The sequence below is a fragment of the Eleutherodactylus coqui genome, chromosome 5 (genome assembly GCF_035609145.1).
Source record: "Eleutherodactylus coqui strain aEleCoq1 chromosome 5, aEleCoq1.hap1, whole genome shotgun sequence".
Taxonomy (NCBI): domain Eukaryota; kingdom Metazoa; phylum Chordata; class Amphibia; order Anura; family Eleutherodactylidae; genus Eleutherodactylus; species Eleutherodactylus coqui.
In genome coordinates this window covers 154,019,577-154,042,632 of record NC_089841.1, presented here as the reverse complement: position 1 = coordinate 154,042,632, position 23,056 = coordinate 154,019,577, and the positions used below count along the sequence as shown (strand labels likewise).

The following is a 23,056-nucleotide window of genomic DNA, read 5'->3' as shown; positions in this document are numbered from 1 at the left end:
TGTGACCCTCCTGATCTCGGCTGTCATAGATCAGGAGGCTGAAGGGAGAATGCCAAATAAATTGGAGCTGGAGAGAATGTGGGGAAGGGGTGGGGGGATTGGAAAGGGGTAATTTGACTTACCAATAGGGGGTGTGAGCAGTAAAAGTGCTTAGGTCAGCATAAACCCAAAATACAGCCCTGCTACTAGGATAAACGGATAGGGGTTATCTAAATGAGACAATTATATAACCATTTGCTGAAACCATAATATTTCTTTGAAGAGAAACTCCGGCAGCGCAATGATATTTAACCCCTTAACACAAATCTTAGAGCTTAGAGCCATCATATTGCTTTCAGAGATCTCCTGTGCATGGGAGGTGGAATAGTGACTGTATTGCATAGAGCAGACAGAACAACCGGGGCTTAAACAGAATGGTAAAGATACTCAATTGTCCCCCTAAAGCATGCAGGCTGTTGCTGAGTACCAGCATGGACTCATCCCTGCAGATATATCAAATTAATAAGAAAATACACAGTACAGCTTGTCATAACCAAGAGAAATGTATTACAAGAACAGGGTCCTGATAACACAAACAATATTGAGGAAAATAGAAAAATCTAGCACAAAACAGTTTCCTATTATAGAGAAAAGTGGTCTGCGGTGATATCATGCTTCTTGCCAAGAAGACCGTGAACAGCTTCAAATTCTAAAGGCACGGTATGGAATTTCTTCTTCATCTCCTTCTCAAAAAGCTGTAAACAGACAAAAATGGAGTTAAAAAAGGGTATCCTCACCTTAGACAGTTTGCAGGCTATGTCATACATGTCCGGAAAAAAAATCAAAAAGTGGACGAGGTTCTCTCCACCCCAACTAGATATGCTATAAGTGTTTAAAGATGAGGTGTTGCCCAGGGCCAAATAAATAAAATAAAAAGGTGGGTGTGTGCCACGGGGAGAGAAGAGAGCCTGCAATTTTAAAAAAAACAGGGCGTTGTATGGTAATGCATCTCCAGTCAACTGAATGAAGCTCAACTGCAATTGCAGACCAAACCCATTGAAATACATGATGCAGTTTCTAGAAAGGCAGAACAACCGCCTTCTACTTTAAAATAAATATGTATTAATAACTCTACAGCTCAAGGAGGAACAATGTGAAAATGCCACTCTGTACAGAAATGCAGAAAATCCAGGGTAAAGAGAATATAGGAAACCAGAGAAATGCAAAACCACTTTACTTGCTCCTGTTAGTGGACATTATGGGCTCAGAGCTGCTGCAGAGGAGAGGAAGGAGCTCAGACTTTGGCCCAATGTCCACGGGCGAGTTTGACTAGCAGAAGATCCGCAGTTCAAGCCGCCCATACGGTAGCATGGACAGCGTGAACTACGGTTTGCAGACCGGCCACAGATTCGGTGGGAAAAGCAGAATCCTGAGGGGAAAAAAAATAAAAAAACGTACTGTGTGTTTGACGGCAAGCCGTGCGGACCATCCGCAGTACAGAAAATGTGAGGTACGCAAGGACGCCGCTGCCAGCAGGGTCAAATTTCACTGCGAGTTGCCTGCATGCAGAATCCGACCCGCCCGTGAACATGAGACCTAACTGAAGCCAACCCACACAGCTCTCAATACACCTCCACTTAAGACCTCAGAGCTGTGCACAAGGCCGGGCTCCCTCCATACTACTCTGTAGCAGAACTTTACCCATTTTATATTATAAGATAGGGTTTTCTTATGTGTTTGTGTACACACAGAAAATAGTGTTCAACTAACATAATGAATGAAACGGCCGCAAGGGATTTGGAAATGGAAGCAGAGAGAGTTTAGAGTAAACTGCTTGGATTATCTTCCTTCGCTTCTGCCAGGTGTGGAGGTGTTGCACTTCTCTTTGAATGTCATTCACCTCCATCTGCAGGGCCGGGGTGTGCACAGCTAAGAGCCGGCCATAGTGCTGTGTATCCTGTGTAGTGGGTGGCTCTGAATGTTATTTATGCACGAGTCCCCTGTGGCTGAAACACATTCCTTTCAATCACTTTAGTGTCTTTGTATAAACACAGACCTCATCAACTGGAATTAGTTACTAGGAAACGACAGCGAAGAGATTTGTTAATATGGTAATTCCCAGTGTGCACACATAAGCCAGTTTGCCCTACCTCATAGGAGGAGAGCTCCAGGAGCTCAGACACATCACTCTCCTGTGTGGACAGGGCCCGGCTAATTACATTAGCAGCTCTCACTACGCTTGGGTAGTAATGGTTCTGCAAAGCCTGTTAATAAAGAAAGTCATATTAATAGGGGTTTTCCCTTGACTTAAAATTGCTTCACAAGCGCTCTGTCCTTCCTGGTTGCTGCTGACCAGGACATGTGATTGCTGCAGCTAATCACTAGCCGCAGCAGTGACCTTCTAGAGCTCGTGATTGGCTGCAGCAAATCACATGTGCTGTCAGCAGCAAACAGGAAGGACAGCGGTGAAGCAATTTTAATAAGTCATGGGAAAACCCCTTCAAGAAAAAAAAAAAAATACATGAGGATTGTCAGGCTGTCCAGTGGCAAAGCAATCGTGTATGGCAGTTATATCAACTCTTGTTGGCAAAAAAATGAAGATCTCAAATTTTTTGATCCAAAATTCTGTGCCTATTCCTTCTAGGTGAGATGTATTTAAGAGATGTCATGCTGGCTGCAGACACCACTAGAGGGAGCTAATTGTGTTATTACAGAGTTCCAATTATAACTGTATGCAGTACACTTAAGTTGCCTCTAGTGGGGAGTGCAGGTAAGCCAGGGATCTTACATTTCTTACCAACAAAAGGGGAATTTGGAACTATCAGAGAGAAACAGAGTTCAAATCAAAATAAAGATACATTAAGGGATCAGTGCAGAAATTGGACAATATCTAGATAAAATGGTGAAAAACGCAGAAAGGATGTTTTTTCAATACAATAGAGTGCATGTTCAAACTGCGGAGTTTTAACACAGAATCCTTGCCAATTCTATGTCAAAATTATATTGAAAATTATGCAATTGGAAATTCTACAGTACAGATTCTTTTCCATAAGCAGATTTCGAATAAGTGTGTAGAGAAAAAAAAAGAAGGACATGTCAAGTTTTGATGTGGATTACACATTCGGAATTCCGCAAGTGGATTTGCCCATTCAAAAAGAGATAAATCTGTGTGCGGACCTATGGCCTTATACCTGCATAACCGCTGTAGATTTCTACTGCAATTTTAAAATGCGGAATCCACACAGGAAAATACAAGTTTGATTCTACCGTATGAACATACCTCGCTTTCCTTACATTTTTCTCTCATCAAACTACCCAACCCTAGCATTGATCACCGTATTTGCCTAAATCAAAATACTAAAGGACCAGCTGCCTGTGAGTGAGTTACATGTGATGTCACTATCGTGATCAGGGGCGGAGCTCACAACCACAGTGACTGATCACATGACCGTGGCGTCATCTTAGGTCTTTCATCCCTGGACACAATGAGGGATTACGGGCGGACTACATCCCCCAAAAACCTGTAGCCTCAGTTGCTATAGATACAGCAGTACTCAGTCTGGCAGTTTGTAGCTGGTTGAGAGACAGCTGCACTTCACTCAAAATTATCTCACAGCACACCTCAGGATCTTTCCAACCAAACACAAAGCAGGGACTAATAAGTCCAGCGGATGCACGCCAACAGTATGGGGGTCAGAGCCTCCGAAGACCCCCCCAAGGCATGTCACGATCTCTCACGAAAGGATAGTAGCAGCATCCAGGGCGTGGTATAAAAACATGTACTTTATTCCTCCAAAAACATGCTACGTTTCGACCCTCGTGGGTTCTTTATCAATTACTTTTGATAAAGACCCCACGAGGGTCGAAACGTAGCATGTTTTTGGAGGAATAAAGTACATGTTTTTATACCACGCCCTGGATGCTGCTACTATCCTTTCGTGAGAGATCGTGAGAGACAGCTGCACACCTGTGTGGGGACTCCAATAAATGACACCTCTCAAATGTCCACATACATAGCTGGCGGTGCATACTGACCAACAACATTGATGTTACCTCAGCCACCAGATGAAGTTTGTAAATCTTGAACGGAAATATTTTGACCAACTCCAATCCCTTTTACTAGATCATATTTGTAAGTGCACCACCAGAAACACTGCATTCATCACAAACTAGCTTATTTTATGAATTCCCGAAATATTAACGATTCGGGTGGTGTACTAGAAATAATAGGCTGTAGTGTAGATACATCACATTTAAGTTAATACATATACGTAAAAATAAAGCAGGGAATCTTAAATTTTTGTGCGTTTCCGGGAGAGGGAGAACCATCCAAAATTGCATTGAAACATGGTCTTTTAGGGTGTGTGGGTCTCCTCAAAGGATGAAGACTAGTATGCGTAAAATATCGTGGAACAGAAAATCTTTCACAGGAAATCTGGTTTGGGTAAGGGGGTGGTCTTCTCAGAGAGGTGATCTATTGAAGCTTCGCTATACATAAAAGGTGTACCCCACGAGTCATCTACTGTGTCCCTCACTCCTCGCCTCATATCAGACTAATATCTAGATGCTGGCTGCTGTAGCAGGAACCCTTCTCCTCTGAAGTCAGAGACTTCCCAATCAAAGCAGCAGTTTAACTCCTAGTTGTAATGAATGAACGAACCCACTACATATTACATTGCAATAGATACATTAGAGCCAGGACAGCATGAGATAAGCTAGATTTTTAATAACCTATTAAAGAGGTGTTTTTCTGGATTACTACAAAGTGCATTATGAGATCAGAAGTGTTGATAAAGTGCAGCAGAAGCAGCAACTGCACCACAGAACTACCTCCAGTAAACATCTTAGGCTTTAGAGAATATCCTACAGTAATTTCAGTTTTGGCAGACTAGAGATGAAGTTAATAGGTTTACCTCCAACTCCCAGAGAGAACTTTCCAAAGCTCGACTTTTAGCTGGATCTTGTTCCTCCATGACAAATGGATCTGATGTCAAATCTAAAGCAGGTGAAGAAGACCATTTATATGCTTTTATACAGTTTACACTTGTTTCCTTAGGTTTATAAAAAGGCACAGGATAGTCATTTAAAAGGTAACCTCTCATGTACTTTATGCTGTCCTCACGGGTTAAAGTAGTGACAGACATGCTGATTTCAGCAGTCTGTCACTTATAGGAGTACTGTGTGAAGGTTTTTAAGAACTTACACATGGTTTCTGCAGCTCTGAGCAAGAGCAGAGTCTAGTTTATTTATGAGGCACTGCTAGCCTCGCCCATGCTCTGTAATCGGCAGTGTGATAATTGCACATTACCCTATATGTAATACACCACTGTATGTGTACAGGTTCCTTTAAAGACCAATGAATATGATCTGTATGACTGTAAAGCTGTAGTCCTCAACCAGTTTTTCCAAAAACAGATCAAAATATATTGATATATTTTGAAGATCGTTGTTTATTTGTTTTTAAATGTGAACACCTGAGCTGTACGGAGACTATTTGGAGCACGACTGATTGAGTTTAGCCATCCATCAACAACTGCAATCCACAAGCCTGCATAAAACTCAAATGCTTCTTCAGGACAGCAGCTACAGCACCATTAGTCAGTTGAACTATAAGTAGGCTACACGCAGCTCAATCCCAACCAGTCCTAACACTGCTCTAACCTCTTTCCGCTGAGGGCCGATGAATGAGAGGTAGACAAGCTGGATGTCTCCGAATCAGGTTACAAATAAATGGAATTATCATCATCAGGACTTGTGGGGGTGCCGTAAGAGACAGCCGTGAAAGACGTTTGGCAAAGGCAGCAACAAGGTACACAGGTAAATGCCTAGAAGAACATAAAGAAATGTAAATTATAAGATATTGCAGAGAAGAGTTCCCATGTATCTGTCAATTAGGAGACTTCACTTCTTAAAGGTCTTGTAAATCTTACGTGGATGACAAGAACAAGTCGGCCAAATGAAAGAAGCGAGCTCGATATTTCACATGAAACACTGAAGGATCCAACAGCGAGTACAGCTTTTTATAGAAATCTGGATATTCTCTGAAAGACCAAAACACACGTTAATGATAGGCAGCGGGCAGCCCGTAAAACAGAGTATTAATAGGTTTAGTATTTATAGGCTACCAATAGTCCCATCATCAGACTGTACTTAACTACAGTACAACTCAGTCAAAAAAACCGCAAACGTATATATATTGTATTAAGTCCTCAATGTCAAACTGATGCCTACTACACCGCTGTACATGGTTGTAAATGGCTAAAGTGTGATACATGACGTTTTAGCACCAGCAATAAGAAGGATTTTACTGAGCGTCTAAAGCGTTGTAAAACTGATACTTCGCATTAACAAATTAAATACAATTTTGGTTTATGAAAAACTGAAGGGCTTTTCTGACTCAGAAATCATCACTTCTCAGGTACACAAATCCCAATGCAGTACGTTTGGTAACATGTATCAGATTTGTTGCAGAATTATTCCACATATCACAATGGGGTTTGTAAATATGGTGGAGAACACACAAATACTGTATACACATGGACAGATTGTTGGGCAAAGATGTTTCTGTCACAAATCCACCACGTGTGAACGTCCCCCTATATCATTTTGGGACCACCTTTCACTATTCTTTCTTGCGCCGATTACTTTTTTGCATAGGGTGCTGTTGCTTAGAATTATTTACATCTAAAAAGAATCAAAGAAAATTGGTATTTGGAATTTTGCCCTGATGGGAAAAATGTAAATTACATGCACTGTTCAGCAGTGAAAAGGAGAGAGATAGCTGCTACATTGTGTATTGTAAGAAGGTTGGGAATTCCTATATTTTCCCAGCAGCATATAAGATCACTGAAGGCACATCAATGCATCATACCGTAACGGAAAACACATCCGGCGTGGTTTTAATGCTCACATGGGTAGGAATTGATCACCCCGCACTCAAGCAGCATACCAGTTTTGTCTACAACTACAAGGTTATATGTTCCCATGTATGTCAGACATTGTCAAGATAACTGGTTTAGGAAGTAAGTGATTATGCATGAAGGTGACAAATATACATAACTATAGTATTCACCGTAATAAAAAAAACAAAAACAACCAAACAAACAGGACTTAAGAACTAGTATGGTTACTTACAAATTATGCTGGTGAATCAGAATAAAAAGCCCATTTAATGCAAGGAGGCTAATGGCTCCACCTAACAAGTGTTGAAAAAAAAATAGAAAGGTATTGGTTAGATACGCCAATCATAGCTACAAAGAAACCCGCAGAACTTATTTCTGCTTACCAACATCATAAGCGGCTGTAAGAAAGTCGATCATCATAGTAGCATTACTCATGTGAGGCAGTATGGACTCATGGAGGATCAAAAGCACCTTCTTGTACAGACTCACTGATAGCTGGAAGACAACAGCAGATGGAAATTTACAGTTTCATTCTAATGATAAAGAAGATTAGAAATAAGGCAACTCTCCACTCCAAGGAAAATACAGTAGGCCCAAAGAACGTACTTTGTGCTTCAGGAAGCCCATCCAGACTCTCTCAAAGGCCTTCTTCTGCTCCTATAAGACAAGCAATGAATCATCACCATCGTCACATCAACAATCCAGAAGAAATATACATACACTACCAGATTTACCTTCAGTTTTGCTGGCTTCCAATCATCCTCTTTTTCTAAGTCGAGGAAAAAAAAAAAAAAAAAAGTCACAAGATACAACAGGAACGCTGGACATGGTAATTTGCATCAACTCCACAGCTAATAAAGTATAGTGGTCCCTTAACATAAAAGGTTAGCTATTGTGTGTTGACCATCGTATGTTGAAAATATTGAGAATACAGCCTTATGGTTTCAAACTACATGGGCGATTGTGCAGTGCGATTTCTGTCCGATTCCGAGATAGACAGAATTCATACGGGGAAATTACCCATTCATTTGAATGATATAATTCACACAAGCAGCAATTTTTCTAACTTGGAATCAGTCCAAGAGAAAAAAAAAAAGTCTATGGGAATATTAAAATGCATCACAATTTTGTTTATGAAATTTGCCAAATGCCACATAGTTAAAGAGTGGACAAACACGGGTGGAAGAGTCGTCCCTGTGAAAATAGTCTAGTAGAGTGCTGCTTGTAGATAGTGGCCGCAATCCGAAAAGCAGGGGTGACTGCAGCGAACAATAGTAGGCCAGAACACGTCAGGGAAAGATGAGACCAGGTGAGGGGGAATGTGGGCAAGAAGTTACGTGGGGATGCTGTAACAGTACCTGAAAGTGAACAGGCCGAGAAGAACAGAGAAGAATAACTGCAGGCAATATACCCTCCTCCAGTTACAAAACAAAGTTTTGATGCGAAACCAGAGTGTTGCTTTAACTGCTTCATGTATGGAGCCTCCCTAACCAGATTTCTCCAAATACAACATTCTATATAAATAATTCTTTGCAGCTACAATACCATCACCTTCTTATAGAAGCAGACAGGAAAACATGGGATTGACAAGGCAACTGTTAGGTGGATTCACAACTGGCTGAGTGATCGTACCCAAAGAGTGGTCATAAATGGCTGCACATCCAAGTGGAAGAATGTATCAAGTAGGGTACCACAAGGCTCTGTCCTAGACCCACTGTGGTTCAACATTCTTATAAATGATCTGGAGGAGGGAATTGATGGGAAACTGATCAAATTTGCCGACGACACAAAGCTAGAAGGGATAGCTAACACTAGAGAAGAGCATTCAAAAATATTAACAGATTAAAGACTAACAAAATGGTATTTAACAAGGAGAAATGCAAAGTCCTGCATCTGGACAAGAAAAATGAAAAAAGCACTTACAGAATAGGAGGAATTGGGCTAAGAAATAACACGTGAAAAAGACTTGGGTAAACTAATAGATCATAGACTGAATACTGTGTCCCGTTCTGGGCACCCCACTTTAAAAAAAGAGACAAACTGGAGTAAGTTCAGAGAAGAGTTACCAAGATCATGAGCGATCTGCAAATCATGTCCTACGAGGAACGGTTAAGGGATCTGGGAATGTTTAGCTTGCAAAAAAGACAGAGGAGACTTAATAGCTGTCTACAAATATCTGAAGGGTTGTCACAGTGCAGAGGGATCAGCCCTATTCTCATTTGCACAAGGAAAGACTAGAACCAATGGGATAAAACTAAAAGGGAGGAGGCACAAATTAGATATTAGAAATACTTTCAGACAGTGAGGGCGATCAATGAGTGGAACAAGTTGCCACGGGAGGTGGAGAGTTCTCCTTCAATGGAACTGTTCAAACAAAGGCTGGACAAAAATCCGTCTGGGATTATTTAGTGGATCCTGCACTGAGCAGGGGGTTGGACCCGATGACCCTGGCGGTCCCTTCCAACTCTACCATTCTATGATTCTATGTGGAGTAGAAGGAGGCATCAAACAAAAAATGACTGAAATCATATTACATCTATTGCTAGAATTTCAGAACCATATCCCTTTGCATTAAGACCTTTGGACTGTAGCACAACCCATTTGTAGACCAACAACAATACTCCCGAGCACACAGTCTGTTGTGCAGCACTTTAATGTGTTTCACAACCAGTGAAAATGGGCCCCTAAAGCTTCTACAGGTTTGTGCACTGACAATCACCTGCCTCTCCATTCTTCAAGTAAAGAGTCACCAGTGTCTTGCCTCACAGTTCGGAGTATAACTTGGTGGGGGGGAGGCTTCCAGGCAAGACATCATCAAGGCTCAAGTGAATAATTAGTCACAAGTTGTAGTTAAAATCTGTGATTTGCCATCAGGAAAAAAATTAAGTCACAAACCACCTTCTATGTTTAAGGTAACCTTAAAGTTGTACGGCTGATGGAACTTTAGGGGAACATTAAGTTTGTGGACACAGTAATATTGTGGTTTTACCATGATGTGCAAGGGGAAAAAAATATGAAGGTGATGTCCATAGCACTTAATTAGATGCTAGCTGAAAATAAAAACTGCAACCTTATTTGTTGCTCTGGTGAAATCTACCCTTTCCCCTTGGACTGCCGAAGCTCTGAGAAATCTTGTTTCCCTCTCCTTTAATAAGAGACAGACATTTTCGCCATCTACTGCCATCTGTGTCATTTTCTAGTTTGGATGTTGCTTTCTTAAGTTCCTCCAGTGTAAAGGAGCATCAAGAAATGTTCTTTGCTCGGATGTCAAGCTGGGGAGCATTACTGAGGATAAATATTGGATAATTTGTTCTTTAGATTTCTGGAGAGTAGAAGAGTATATGGAGACGTAAAACGTCTATGCCATTTGTTTCATGGAGGGTGTATCAGCTCATTCTAGTGATGTGGGCCACCCTGCGCCCGGGCTATAGTTGCCAGCATACGTCCTGTTTCTTCCCCTTCCTTGAAATAGGTCTGCTGTCTGAAGCCCAGCTTTGTGGCAGCCAAATCTAGTGTATAGCTCTGTAGCCCTGCCTGCGCCCCCTCCCACTCCGCTAGCGTAGCTGGAGTATTATTTATAATAAGCCCAAGTCCTGTATCTGCCACATGTTTCTGTAAGTCCCACTGGGCAGCATTTTCTAATATCTTATAGGTCTTCAGCACCAGTTAAGGTCCATATACAAGGTAGTCTCACCTTTTTGTCCTAGGAGAAAGTTTGATAATTCCCCCTCTACTGGCATGTTAATGGCCGATAGGAGACCAAAGACATTGTTCAGGAAAATAGGTGGTAAAGCCTGGGAAAACACAAAACTAAACATTTTTACTATGCTAAAACATGCAATAGTTTGATGGGGTTGTTTCACCCCATACATCCCCTGTAATTACCCCCCATGCTTAAAAACATGGAAGGGTTATTCCAGGACTTTAATACTTTTCTATTGATGACAGGTTATCAGACGATTGGCAGGGAGCTGCCGCTTATTTCCCTGGGGCCGCTGCCACTACAGCCAGCGCTGACTACAGAGCAGCAGCCAAGGTAGGTATTGCAGGTAGGGCTCCTGTTGAATTCAACCAACCAACCCTGGCCACTGCACTAGAGAGTGAGCATTCTGCGCCGACCACAGTATGTATGTGTGTATATAATATATATTACACATACATATCATTTATTTTAGTGCATTTAAACTAAAAGGTCAGGAATAAAGAGGTGCTGTCACGGGCTCATGGGAAACCAGTTGCTGATAATTTTATTGTTTCCCTTATGCCCATGACAGCACCCATGAGAGATAAGGCAGATAAATCTAGGGGTGGGGGTATTAAGAGGTAGGGTGAAATCTGCACACAACTTCAATGAACCTCTTCATCTTAAGGATGTTCTATGGATGATCTAAGGCTAAGAGTGAGATTCTTGTTCAAGCTCTCCTGTACAAACCCAGAATATCTGGGATAATGGGTCCTGATAAAATATCAACCGGAGTGCTACAGAAGTTAAAAAAGGCTTCCCCCACTAAGGTAAATATCTGATGTTACTTTCTTTCCATTAACTAGTGAAGTAGAGACAACCTCCTCTGACAAACCCCTCTTAAAATCTGCTCCTCAGATTCAATACAGTCAGAAGAAGCAATGTTTTTGTGTGGGTGGAACAGAGGGCTCTGAAAAAGCAGATCCTTCCTTTCTGGTAATATCCATGGGTCTGTTAAGAGCCATCTTTTTTAGCCAGTAGAGACACACCGACCTGCAACAGCCCGCCTCTGGTGCCCTTTCTCCCCAGAAAACAGGCCCTGACTCTAGTGCCTGCTACATTAAAATCACCAGAGGGAAGGAGTCTGGGAAGCCCCGACACCCAGAACCCCCCTAAGGAGCCCATCACCACTCTGGGGCTCTCCCACCAAAGTAGAAGAGTGCTCCCCAGGGCTAGCTATACAGAAAACTGAAGCCGGACCAAAGCCTATGGACTACAGCTATCCGCCAGGGGCCAGAGGAAGGTATCCAGACTTTCCTGCCGCTCTCCATAGAGGCTTATGTGGACAGGTAATTCCTATTCTCATCTAGTTTGGGGGTTTAGGGGCCCTGCAATCCTGAGAGAGAATTTCCAGGAGGAGGAACTCCAATCCTTCTTGTCCCTTGAACTGAGGAGGTGCTGGATGTTCCTGCCTTTTAAAGAGATCAAGGAGGAGGTCCTGTTTCCTGTATGATGGGAGGCAGGCTCTCTCATGGATGCTGTCAAGGACATAAGGAAGAGAGTCATATTGACTGACCAAGCACCAACTTCCCAGAGTGACTGTGTGGGAACAGTATGGGAGCTTTAAAAAAAAAATTTTTTTTTTAAAAAGGGGGGGGGGGGGGGGGGGGAAGAGTTTACCTGCTTTTAATGCTCGGAAAAGACAACAGTTGGCCAAGTCTCATTCATTCAGTTTGTAAATTTAGTAAACTGTTAATGTACAGTAAATATATGCAGACACATTGCTTTAAACTTCCACTGATCCCTTGTTACCAATATTAGATCAGTGTCTCGGCTTTGTCCTCAGATTAGACAGTTTCTGAACTCCTTGTAGCATTCTCTGCTTGCTCAGTATCTGTATAGAACTTACCACCAAACTAACCATACTACGGAAATCATCCAGATTAAAACTGGTACTAATGCCACGTTCCAACTAATTTACCTCTTTAGTGCCCCGATTTACTTGTGCAATCCTCTCATTGATCACCGTCATGGTGTAGTATCGGACATCGTCATATTCCAGATATTCTTGGAAGCGGGATAGCAAAAGGGTAGAATCCTTCTCCTCTTGTAGTAAGCCATGTACAATACGCTAAAGAGAAAAATTAGGTAAGCCAACAGAAAGGATCAGAACTACAGGGAATACATCTAGAATTTCAAAACTGGCTTACCTTCAGCAAGCGATGTGGAAAGCGATAACTGTCTTTCCAAATGGCACTTTCCAAAGGGAACTTTCCTTCAACCTGAACAAATTTCATAAGTGTGCACAATGCCAGTTCCTGTAGCAGATGACAAGACCGGCATGTATATTAATACACATTACTACACAGGAACAAAGACAGATAGCTTCTGGTAACTATCACAACAGTCCTCAACGGACAAGTCTCTAGAGGGAATTGTAGATCTTATCCTATAATCCTGATTCTCAGAAGCCTGTTGGTTGTAACTAGAACAGGAACCTAGCAACTAATGGCCTCATTGCTTTATTACTGCAAATGGTATCAGGCCCTGGTGGTTTCCGTTTATAACAGATACCACGATGCATTGCTGTATACATTGTATAACTGATAGCGCTAGAACCCTATGGGCCAAAACAACTAATGCCGGCTGCACACCGGCATATTTGCATTGCGGAATCCGGAGTGGTTGTCCGCCTCAGAGTTCCACAGCCAATACTGCCCATAGTATGCAATGGATAAGCGCTTTATCCTGCACACGAGCGGAAATCAAATGTGTTTTTTTTTTTGCTCGCAAAGGAAAATAAATTCGCAGCATGCTTTATTTTTGAGCAGATTTTGCTTGGACGGCTTCCACTGAAGTCAATGGAAGCCATCCAAACCCATTGCCCCTATGTGGAAAGGTGTCGGGACCCGCAACGGCGCTGGAAAATCTGTACTGCGTATGTCCGAGACACCAGCAGTACAGAAGAAAGAAGAAAATGACAGTTACGCAGGGTCACCAGCCGGGCACAGGGTCAGATTTAGATGCGGGATTCCGCATCCAAAATCCAACCTGCTCGTGTGCAGCCGGCCTTAAGGTGCTTGTCAAATCTGATGAAATCCGGAATGTTGCCTCTGATGCAAATGTGAGAAGAGTGTTAGTGCCCCATTTTGTATGAGGAAAAGCATAGTCTACATTAATTTTAAAAAAAAATTAAAAATTAAAAACCACAATCCATCATCGAGGGTACTGGACAATAACAGCAGCAGGACACTAGTGTGAATAGCACCTAAAACTGAAAAAAAATATACCTGGAAGGTTCATTAGCTTAGTATTAGATAAGATACTAACCTGCACCTGGGAAGAGGTGGCATGCAGATGCTCCACTAGACAGGCCACACAGCTATTGTAGCGGTGCCGCATCCATACCTTGTATTTCTCTTCTGCACTCAGTGAACCTGGCCATACAAAGTCACGTATCACAAGGAAATATATCACTGTATACCAGATATTACCGCAATAGAAAGGTGTGAAGCTTCAAGAGCAGACAGCTGAACGATCCCATCGCTCTACCTAGCCAGACCTCCGGCTCTGGCATCACTAATGTCAGGATGGGAATGAAAAGACTCAACATCTAACTTGTTCAGACACAGAGGCACGTGTATTGAGGCTTTTACGCCAGTTTTTTTTTTTTTTTTTTTTTTTTAAAACACAAGTCAAATTTTCTCAGGTGGTCATTTGCGTAAAAATTTGCAGAAATGTATGCCAGGTCAGACCTGGCATGCATCTTTCTGAAGGCACACAGTGTACTAAGCCCAGCGTCACAAATATCTCCTGCTCCAGCACGGCTGCTCTGGTTGCTTCCACTGTTCCGTTTACTTTGCTCTAGCAGTGATGTGCCCGTAAACCCATGTAGCTTCAGCAGTAATGCCAACATGTACAGCATGAGAATGCTGATGCCAGTGACTCCGCACAGCAATGTAAGCATATCTTATTTCCTCCAGTTATGTTTAACCGCTTCAAATCATGGACTCTGTATCAGGCCAGGAACATGCAGCCGTAATTTGCTGCGTATTTAAAGCGTATAGAAGATTGCTACAATGTGTTAAGCGCCCAATACCCTGTGACCATTCGCACATGTGAGAGTCCGGCTTTAAGTTGTCACGGCCAACTGTGCCAAACGCTGCGGAAACATCCAAGACATCCTACTAGAAATAATTAGCTTGTTCAATTTTATCCCTCCAAGAGAAAGGTTACAAATCGGCCAAACTTTCAGGATGTTAGGAGTGTAGAAAGAAGCCAGCGAGAGCCATCACTCACATGTAACCCTCCTACAGGTAAGTAAGGGAGAGGCTTCCCTGCTCCTGTAGATCATGTATTAGTATCACACGGACACGGAGTAGTTGTAGCCCCCACGAGTGCAGCTTACCTGACGAGCCGTCGGCTTCCGCTGGAAGGTCTCCGATATAAAGCTCTCTCTTCTCCAGTAAGGACTCAAACAGTTTAGAACAAGTCCGAATCGCAGCGAGAACGTGACCTTCATTTTCAGACTAAAGGAAACAAATAGTACAGGCTGTTCAATGACACTGCTGTGCCCAACCAATAACTACTACTAACACAGGAGCGCCCTTAGAGACTAGGAGGATGCAAGTGGAGTAATGACCTCCCGCAAAAAACTAATGTTTTACACTGCAAATATACAGGGGTGGACACAAATATGGAAACTGTACAAAATGCATGGGATTTTAATGATTAGCACCAAGCTGCCATTTTAACCCCCGACGGGCTGGGAGAGCTTTCCTGCCAAATTTGTGTTTACTTCACCTCTTGCCCTGCTCTGGGTGGTTTGGGGAGCCAGCTGGTAACAGTAGCTGATTGGCTCAAACCACTGACCAATGAAACCTTGCTGCTTGGGCAGATGCTCACTTCTGCCCAGCAGCATCTTTCATATAACCTCCATTTAAAATCTGTCTCTACATGTCTTATTGAAATATGATTTATAATCCCATGTAATTTAAGGCGTTTCCATAGTTTTGTCCACCCCTGTAGATAAAGGAAAGATTAAAAATTAGAATTAAGTCTATGCAGAAGGACATGATGGTACTGAATAAAGAAGGTGCAGTCCCAGCTACATAGGAGTCTCTTTTCAGGACAAGTCTGTGGCCGTTTCCTTTTATTGACTTTAACCCCTTAAGGGCTCATGTCCACGGGCAAAATATGATTTAAGATCCGCAGCGGATCTCCCGCATGCGGATCCGCATCCCATAGGGATGCATTGACCACCCGCGGGGTAGATAAATACCCGCGGATGGTCAATAAAAGGCATTTTTTAAAAAATGGAGCATGAAAAAATCTGGACCATGCTCCATTTTCGTGCGGGTCTCCCGCAGGGACGGCTCCCGCGGGCTTCTATTGAAGCCTATGGAAGCCGTCCGGATCCGCGGGAGACCTAAAATAGGAATTTAAAAGTATTTACCCATCCGGAGCGGACCGCGAAGGTCTTCTCTTCCTCACGGCCGCATCTTTGTTGCTTCGGCTCGGCAGATGTGCCCGGCGCATGCGCGCGGCACGTCGACGACGTGCCGGTGACGTGCTGCCGGCGTGTCGAATTCATCCGCCGGCCGAAAAAGAAGATCCGGCCGTGAGGAACAGCTGACCTTCCCCGCCCGCGCCGGATAGGTAAATGCTTTTAAATTCTTATTTTCAGCGCTCATGTCCGCGGGGCAGGAGGGACCCGCTGCAGATTCTACATGGAGAATCTGCAGCAGATCTTATTTTCCCCGTGGACATGAGGCCTAAGGACATGGCCTATTTTGGGGTTGAGGGCGCAAAGATTTTGGGGGGATTTTCATCTCTACATTTCAAAAGCCATAACTCACTTTTCCGTCGACATGGATGCATAGGAGTCTGGTTTTTGCGTGGCGAACTGTAGTTTTTATAGGTACTATTTTTGGATGCATAGTTGTAAAACAAATTTTTTTTTTATGATAGAGAAAAAAATATCAATTCTGCCTGTTTTTTTTTTTACAGCATTAATCATGCAGCATGAACAATACATTTTTTCTGTGGGTCGGTACGATTCAGATATTAAAATTTTTTTAGGTTTTTTCAATTTTCCGCAATAAAACCCCTTTTTTTGGAAAAAAAATTTTTCTAAAACACTGCTTTCAAAGTCCTATAACTTATTTTACCATGGACGGAGCTCTGTGAGGGCTTATTTTTTTGCGTGACAAGCTGTAGTTTTTAGGGGTACAATTTCGACGTACATAAGCTTTTCGCCGTGCAGGATAAAAAGTGTGTTCAACTTGCTGTGCGAGTTGTAACCTATACGATGATACTATATGTCGGGTTTTAATTTACATTTTCTAAATACTAGTAGTGGGAAGAAAAAAAAGCACACCAAAAAAAAAGGAGGGTTTTTTTTTTTATTTTGACGCAATTTTTTTTTTTTTTTTAAAACACTTTATGCCCCTGATCTATAGCACCTATGATCGCTATGATAAAGCATTGCAGCATTGTAGGACTTGTGTCCTGCAATGCCTTATCTCACTTGTTATAGTGATCATAGGCAATGGCAAAGCAGGATGCCTGTATCTGGCATCCCGTTGCCATGGTACCCCGACAGCACGCCGCGATTACATCACTCGAGTCTGATGACTTCGCAGAGGGAGCATGTCCAGCTTTCTTATGAGAGTGCTGGCAATCCGGCACCTCCCTGTTCACACGAGGACTGAGAAATCCTCCGGGGGTCAGCAGAGTGCTGCACTACATACCCATCGCTTATCAGAAGAGGGGAGCTTGGCATCGGGTAGGCAGAACAAAAAGTTATTGTCTTAGGAAGAGGGGGTATTAGTGTATCTTGACGCCACCAGGAATTGCTGGTGGAGTCAAGATTGACAGAGGGGTGACGCCCCCTCAACGTGATTGGCTGCAGTTCTTTTTATTCCTCAGGTCCTCCAAGGGCACTAAAGTTATTGACAGAATGCATAGAGGGGGTGCCGCCTGCTGCTTCCGCACAGCCCCTGGCGCAAGTGCGTTCCCCAGCAGCACCACACAAGGCATAGCAGTTAGCTTGTTACCTGTCAGCAGGGCAGCATCCGTCACGGACCGGCGGCAGCCCACAAGACCGAACCCCAGCAGGGGTTTAATTTTTCTCCTTTACCAGGAGCACCAGCTTTTCTGCAGAGGTGTCAGCGGTGGAGCGGCCTTCACGGATCACAGAGGTGGCTGCTGCCTTCTGAGCTTTCTTCAGTGGAGCATTAGTCGGGGGTGACAGAGGCGGCCGTCGCGACAGAGCAGTCAGCTTGCCCCTGGCAGCGAGCACGCAACCGCTGGCACATACGGAGGAGAGAGGGGACGGATGCCTTGGAGTCGTCAGGCAGTGGCCGGGGGGGTGGGTTAAGAATGGCTCAAATGACGGCCGGCACGCAGCACACTGTGAATTGATTTTTGCGTGCCCTGTACGCTGAAATCAATCCACTGTGTACTGCTAGGACCTTACAACGTTAGCCCTATCGGGAGCCAGGGGTGTGACAGGAGCTCCGGTGGAGTCAAGATACACCAATAGCGGAAGAGGGAACATATTGGGAAATGAATGCCAACTTGGGCCTTTTCATCAGGAGACATCTTGTACCGTGAAATTACTGCTTTTTGTACGTGGGGGGTCTCTTACTGCCGAGACCCCAACCAATCCTGAGAAAGGGGTTCCTCTGCCCCCTTTTTCTTGTCACTATGGGCTTCTTTCTCCCACCTGCAGCGATCAGGGCATTTGCTGTGTATACATAGCCGCTACTCCATTTTTGTTGAGGCTCACGGAAATAGCAGAGTGTACTGTGCCATCTGCGGCAGTGCCATGGATAATAACGGAGCAGCATCACCCATGTGTGCCCATCACTGCAGTCTACTCAGTACAGGGGTGCGGCGGGGACAGGACCGCCATTGTCAGGGTCAGTGGGGTCTCAGCACCTGCTCTGGTAATCTTGGTGAAGGCATCACACCCCCCAGACAGTCCTGTCCCCCCTCTCCGTTACGGACTGCAGTGATGTCCCTAATACACCAGCCGATTCCCGTTTAAACAAGCAGCGTTGCCACTAACCTGTGCGGCGGGTTCAGGCAGACCATTGTAGGGGATCGCTCAGCGCTCTCCTCTGTGAGCAGGAAGGGTTACATGCAGCGCAGTGAGCCAACCAATAAGGATTATGCTGAAACCGAACGGACGATTCTCAGTCATCGCTGGCTCGCGTTTAAGTATTATTGATCGCTTTCGCTCATTTTAGCCATTTTTTAAATCATAATCGTTGTGTTTAAACACAGCTCCCCCATCACTGGCCAGCCACAAGCAGTTTAGTCGGGTCCCTTTACATCACCCCCGCTGGGCGGGGCGCCAGCAGATACCTGGGCCACATCCCCCAATGTCGGGCGCCGGCAGATACCTGGGCCACATCCCCCAATGTCGGGCGCCGGCAGATACTTGTGCCATATCCCCCCAATGAAGCTGCGACCACCCGGTGCAGGCAGTGACCCGTCCTCACAGAACGGGGGTCACATGCTATACCGGGAACACACTGCTCTGCAGGAGGCACCGCGGACGCCTCACCCGCCCCATTACCTCCAGATATTCCAGGATGTCAAACACCGTGTTGGCGTTCCCCCGGCTCTGCAGCACCTCTCCGAGCTTCGTGTCCAGCTCCCGCCTCACGGAGGCTCCATCCTCGCCCCGGACACGGTTTGCACGTTTTCCCCTGCGCGCCGCCATGTCTGCTCACGTGTAGGAAGGAGCCGCGGTTGTGGTGCGCATGCGCGGCGGAAGAAGTGAGGCGAGGTGGCTCATCACGTGACTCCATAAAGGCTGTCAGCCGCGGATGGAGATGTAGTGCAGATTTTTGGGAGCTGCCAGTGATGCCATGGAAGACCGAAATGTGGCTGATAGCAGGCACCAATAGATTGTATTTAAAGGGAATGTGTCACCAGACAGACCCCTTTAATAAATAGGATGTATGAGATTCTTACATAGAAAAGGGATCAGGGCAGCCTTCAGACCTGTCCGCCATATTCATATCCTGAGAGGTGCCACATGCCGTAGCTGGGAGCACGTACACGTACATGTGCTTTATAAAACCGTACTAGATATACAAAAGTGTGGAGACGCCCTGATAGAACACCCAGCGGAGCAGATGGTGGAGGACGTCTGCCGCCAGCAACCACCGATGCTTCACTAGTAGTTCTTGGTCGTCCAAACTTTACTCTATCAGCGACAAAACCGGTTTCTCAGAATGTTGAAAGAAGTTTTAGCAACTGCGCTGGAGGTCGTGGGGGGTAAGGGACTGAAACCCACTGCCGTGACACACGTGCTTCGCACACCGGACATATGGACAATCTCAGCACGTTGGGCTGGTGATAGCGCCATCATGATGAAGAAACACAAGGACAAATACATTTATGTTACAATGAAGCACACCAACTTGGTTTTTCACGTATTGGAAACTCGTCCCCGCACATACTCACTCTTGTGCTGCTGCATGGGAGCTAGCATCGCTGGCCCATGGCGGGGAGTCTGAAGGAGATTTCACTCCTCACTCTCCTCCACTCCTCTCCATTGCCTTAACATAGCGGCAGTTCAAAACTGTGGGGGGTCTGGAACGCAGACCGAAATGCGAATGTTGCCTGTATCCAAATTAAGAGGAAATATTATATAGAGTACTCATAGTTGAGAACCATAATGACCCACTATACACAGACTTAGTAAATCAGAATGAATTCTGTTTATTGTTGTACTTTGCTAGTTTATATGCAAGTTGTAAAGAAGGCGTTTCCAATACCTAGTTTCATTCTACTTTTGCTGACCAAACCCTCATTCCAACAGATTACAATAGGGCTGTAAATCAAAAGCCTTTTAAACAAAAGGTATCAACAAAGCTGTTTGAACTATACATAAAACAATTACATGTGATAATAAAGGTTGTCTCCTGGCTGCCTGAGTACCTACTTAATCAGAATGTAATCTTAAAGATCCATCAACAATTTGCACATCAAAAGAGGGGACATTGTTTCTACTTTTCACATAGACAAAAACTGGTCCAGCCACCTACTGGGAGTCAGCACAAAGTTGGTAAGTTGGTATTCAGTAAGATAGCTGAATAAAATCTAATTAATCATACATTTAGTATTTTAAAATCAATATTCAAATAAACGCTTGAATATACCTTTTTACATATGATTCTATATCCAAATTCTACTAGCAACTTCCGGAATGTTTTACATATAATACATAACATTATATAACCAAATAACTAATGTCACATTTATTACACTGTTTCCTTATCTTTCTTATGTTAGGTTATTGATTAATAATGATTGACCCCTATCATTCCCCCATTTGGACATCAGAGCCACCATTATCTCCTGGTTCTGTCACCCATAGGTGCCGGGTTCCCAGGTAGGAATGGTGCACTCTATGTCCATCAAGATATGAAGACATAATATCAAATATTGCAAGTCAATCAAGTTTACAATACAGTAATCTTAGATTTATCAACATCAATATCGTCATCGTCATATTAGACACTTAAAGGGGTGTAGAAATCGGCATTCAGTACATTTAGCTATTCATAAAATTATTACCTTAATTGCAATATATATATATATATATATATATATATATATATATATATATACACATAAGATTATACTAGTCGGACGATTGCAGAGTAGCTGTTACTTCTGTTGCCTTAATTCGTTGGCATTTCCCGATTTCATTAGTCACAAGTAAAATTACAACATTCTTCAGCCAACGCAACATTTCTCACCTAAAACCGAGTTATATTCGTCCAATGTATATATTCAATGGTATCGCAATGGGAACAATATTCAAATAAATTAAGGAAGGTGTTTTCCTGAACAACATTGTCATCTACTACATCACTATCATTGTGAACTATTGAGCGTATGTCTCGAAGAGTCTCTACAGGAGTGGGGACAGATAATAGAAAAGTCCGCAAAATGTCCTCTCCACTCCTGAGGTTGGGCATACACGTGTGGGAAATATTTGCCCATCCAGTCCATCGCTTCTCCATGTGGATCGTTCGTAGTGGTGTTTCCCAATAAGAAGACAGTCCAATAAGACAAATGCAGAAGTGAAAATCAAAATGTCCATTACCTCCCCCACCCAAACAACGCCGGGATCCCACCCATCACTTTTCCTCTGGCTCGGGAACTTTCTTGCAGTGGGAGGCATGTATCCACTTTTACAGAAGTAGGCGTTGACAACAGAACTTGGTATGGTCGTCAAACCTTGGGTCCAAGGCCTTTATTACGTGTCTTTTTTTTGCGACCACCCAGTCTCCAGGCTGCAAGAAATGAGTCCCCTCTAGATTGTCAGGGTCTGGAATTGGGGAAAACACTAGATCGGGTGTTATTTTCAGTTTACGACATAATTCTTGTACATATTCAATAACCTTATCACACCCCTGCTGCAGGGCCTGTGGATGGTACAGGCCTAATCTTGGCATAGAGCCAAACACTTCTTTTAACTTAAGCATATCATTTCAGTTCTTTCAACTCTGTTAAACTCTGCGGGTGGTATGGAGTGTAAAACGCTTGTTCCACCCCAAGGCTGACATCACCTCTCGCATCACTTAACCTGTAAATTGTGTACCTCTGTCACTCTCAATTGTCTCTAGTACCCCAAATCTACATACAAGTTCTGACACAAGTTTAGTCACTGTACATTGTGCGGTGGCTTTGAACAGGTCCACGCACACAAGGACGTACTCATACCTGCCTGATTTGGGAAACTGGATGTAATCGATTTGTAATCTCTGAATAGGATACAGTGGTCACTTCACATGCCTTCACATATGCCTTCGCCAACCTGTCCAACCCTGGAGCATACCATACCTTGTCCATAACAGAAACCATGGCATTCCGAGAGGCATGCACTTTCCCGTGAGCTAGGACGGCGAGGTGGGGGTAGGCAGCCGCTGGTACATCATCTACGTCCCGTAGGACGCCAAATCCCAAATCAACAAGAGTGGTGGGACCAAGATCCAACTTACAGCACAAGGGGTCTTGCGTCCTGTCCTAGGAGAGCTGCAGCCTTGGCTGCCCTATCCCCTTGTTCTCTGGTGACTGCCCCTGCATGTGTGCTTTAACCTTTATTATGGCCACCTGTCCTGGCAACATGATAGCTTAATGGGCTTGCCTTGTGCCGTGAGAAAGCTCCTGGACCGCCAGATGGGTCCATAATCGTGTGCAGTACCAAAGGCGTACCTGGAATCAGTGTAGATGCTGGCAGTGGTACTTTTCGCAATCGTACAGGCCTCAGTTCCTGCGCTGACATGTATGGCGGCAGTGGCTTTTGTACAAGTATCTCATTCAGTGTGACTACTTCAAAACCTGTTACAAGCCTTCCTTTGTCATTCAGGTATCTAGATCCATCCACAAACATTTCAAGGTGGGGGTTTAGGAGGTGTTTGTCAGTGACATGTGCGAACCCAGCTGTCACAATCATGCTGGT

At 44.0% G+C, this 23,056-nt stretch overlaps 1 protein-coding gene across 1 annotated transcript; it reads right to left on the bottom strand.

Moving 5' to 3' along the window:
• Positions 1 to 523: 523 nt before the first annotated feature.
• Positions 524 to 19,334, bottom strand: NOC4L (nucleolar complex associated 4 homolog). The gene is made up of 15 exons (XM_066603434.1): positions 19,151 to 19,334; positions 14,972 to 15,092; positions 13,894 to 14,000; positions 12,774 to 12,881; positions 12,545 to 12,694; positions 10,576 to 10,675; positions 7,616 to 7,650; positions 7,488 to 7,538; positions 7,265 to 7,376; positions 7,114 to 7,174; positions 5,910 to 6,020; positions 5,641 to 5,804; positions 4,893 to 4,975; positions 2,130 to 2,243; positions 524 to 734 (listed from the first exon to the last, which is right to left on the bottom strand). The coding sequence occupies exons 1-15, from the start codon at positions 19,295 to 19,297 to the stop codon at positions 621 to 623; spliced, it is 1,578 nt and encodes a 525-aa protein (XP_066459531.1). The 5' UTR covers positions 19,298 to 19,334; the 3' UTR covers positions 524 to 620.
• Between the last annotated feature and the right edge of the window lie 3,722 nt (positions 19,335 to 23,056).